This window comes from Sesamum indicum, unplaced genomic scaffold (assembly GCF_000512975.1).
Source record: "Sesamum indicum cultivar Zhongzhi No. 13 unplaced genomic scaffold, S_indicum_v1.0 C00867, whole genome shotgun sequence".
Lineage (NCBI taxonomy): Eukaryota > Viridiplantae > Streptophyta > Magnoliopsida > Lamiales > Pedaliaceae > Sesamum > Sesamum indicum.
In genome coordinates, this window is record NW_011629845.1 from 1 (window position 1) to 2,697 (window position 2,697).

At 34.1% G+C, this 2,697-nt stretch overlaps 1 protein-coding gene across 1 annotated transcript; it reads left to right on the forward strand.

Annotated features, from left to right (window-relative positions):
• The first annotated feature begins 6 nt into the window (after positions 1 to 6).
• LOC105155246 (putative pumilio homolog 21) lies at positions 7 to 1,069 on the forward strand. Its single transcript, XM_011071116.1, has 4 exons — positions 7 to 195; positions 310 to 473; positions 559 to 817; positions 911 to 1,069. Exons 1-4 carry the CDS (start codon positions 7 to 9, stop codon positions 1,067 to 1,069), a joined length of 771 nt encoding a protein of 256 aa, XP_011069418.1.
• Positions 1,070 to 2,697: the final 1,628 nt, after the last annotated feature.

Consider the following 2,697-nt stretch of genomic DNA (forward strand, 5'->3'; position numbering starts at 1 on the left):
AAACTGATGATGATTTATGGTTTGGACAGAGCAAGTTCAATCATCAAACTCATCAAAAAGGTGAACAAGTCATTGCCTCATGCCATGGCTATGACACGAGTTTTGTCCACCAGATTCATGGATATAATGACTCATCCTACGGCCAGGGATGTCATTCTGCAATGCCTAATCCTCTTTCCAAGGAAGCCTAATGAGGTATGTGTAACTGTAATTCATTCCATCTCACAGATTCTTGATTTTGTACTACTTTTAAATCCTATTCTGCAATTTAAATGGTTTTAATCACTTGTTCTTGTTTTGAAATTTCAGGTGCTCTACGAAAAAGTAATACTGCATTTCCAAGATTTGGCCATACACGAAGTTGGATGCAGATCATTGATCGACTGCATCGCCCTCATTCATGGAGATCAAAGAGTTAGACTTATCAATAAGATAGCAGATGTATCGGATTATCTTTCATATGATCGACACGGGTAACAACTAAGTGCATTGTAGTTTTAATTTCCTTTGATTTTTATCTCATAATGCTAAATATTTGATGGGGCTAATTGTTTCTAGGAACTTCGTCGTACAAAATCTCCTAGGCCTTAAAAACAAGGGGATTACCAAGAAAATAACATGTTGCCTGCAAAATCAGTTTATGGGATTGGCGGTGAGAAAAGAAGGATGCCTTGTGGTAGAGAAATGCATGGAAGCTTCGGACGATGGGATTATCGCAGTGGCTAAGAAGATAATAGACTGTCGGAGAGGAGCTGTTCGACTTGCTCGAAATCGGTTTGGGAATTATGTGATTCAAGCAGTATTAGAGAAGACTAAGGTTGATTCTTGTATCTAATCCAAGTTTCTAAAATATACATATACACCAGCAAAATCTTGCAAGAACTAATATGTTTGGTTTATGTGGTTTCAGGAGCGCGGTTTCAATAGTCTTTATGATGCTATAGTGAGACAGCTGGAGGCTCGTTGCAGAGCATCAATTGGTCGGACGCAGGGCGGAATAAGATCAACTCAGGATGCATATATAAGAGATCAGTCTAGTTTGCATGAATGGATTATTATCTTTATGTAGAAAAATGAGAGTTTATGTTTTGCTCTTGGGGAGCATTAATAAAACTGATGATTCTATTCTTGTTCTGTTTTTCATGAATCAAAGTAGTGTTTTTTGATGCATGACTATTGAGCAACTAGTTTCTGAGTAGAGCAGTAGCAGCAGTTTGGTAACTCCATTGTGTATTCAGTTAGTTACTATTGTCTTTCCTCAAATGTGTTGTGTTAAACCTCCAGAAGATGGACAGAGGAACAAGACAAGAATCTGTACAAAAAGACAAGGAAAGAAAGTCATAAGATTCACCCACAAATAGCCCACATACAGGGAGAAGAAGATTGAGATAGTATTAGGAAGAACATAATTTAGGACTAGTTCTAACATAGTAGTCGTCCAATTCTTATTTTGCATTTCGAGTCAAAGGTACTTTTATTCGAATGAGAGATCTTTTCCTTACGGCCAAAGGGACATTAAAACTTGAATGTAAGGAACCTTTCGGACAATCTTAAAAATGAGTTTCAAACCCTTAAACCCCTATCTTAAGCTATTTTTTAAAGGATTTAATGCAATTTATCCACATGTGATAGTGCAAATGAACAAATTATACCATTGTGGGGGGGGGGGGGAAAGGAACTACAGTTTACACCCTTATCCTTTCAAATAGAACAATCACCCAACTTCACTTGTTATATGCATTTGCGAATTTCCTATACATAAAATTTTACCAAATAGAACAACATATATATGAACACAAAATGGCAAAACAGAAGTGCCAACTTCATTGATATTCAGAACTAGAATTTATAGAAAAATTGTCATATGTCAAAGCAGAACATATTGTGTACAAAGATCCACAATGTTTGTAATGTGGCAAAACAAATCGTCAAAGTCCTCATATTTTTATAACTATCCTTCTCTATTACATTCTTAAATTTAATTATCTAAAAAATCTCATAATATTCCTCAAATAAGATTTTCCAATACTTCTTAAACATAACTTTCTAAATATTCTATTAATTTTCGTTAATTCTTAGTAATTACTTAAATACCAGTACACATAATTAAGTATTTGATTAATAAACACGATGAAATTGAGTAAATCAATTATATACAACAAAATTTAAAATAAATAGCATCCAAATAATATAAAAAAGGAAAACATAAAATTTGGTCGTTTAATTTTATGGTCAATTGTAAAGATTTGGGTATGAGAGGACGCAGTAAATTCCATTAACAAGAATCTGAAGAAACTTTGATCTTATTCAAGAAGAAAAACTGCAGAACAAGGATCCCTCATTTCTTTGTTTTGAAGATGATGAACAGTGTAATATATATACAGATCCTTTCTAACGGATAACTAATTATCCCGCTAAAGAAAAGAGAAAGTGCGCTTAAAACAACTAAGACAACTTATGCTTTCTCTCATAAGTGCACTTCTTACTAAAAGAGTATGAAACGTTTTTACAAAAAAGTTCGTGATGAAAGTGCGCTTTGTTCTTCTTCTTCAGAATGTTGTCAGCAAGCTTGCTGCCTTCTTCAGATATACGATCAGCAACCGCATATTTCTTGTTCTATTCTTTTACATCAATTCCCATTAAATATTACTTCCTAACTACATTAGAACTACAGATATTAAAATGAATTTGACATGG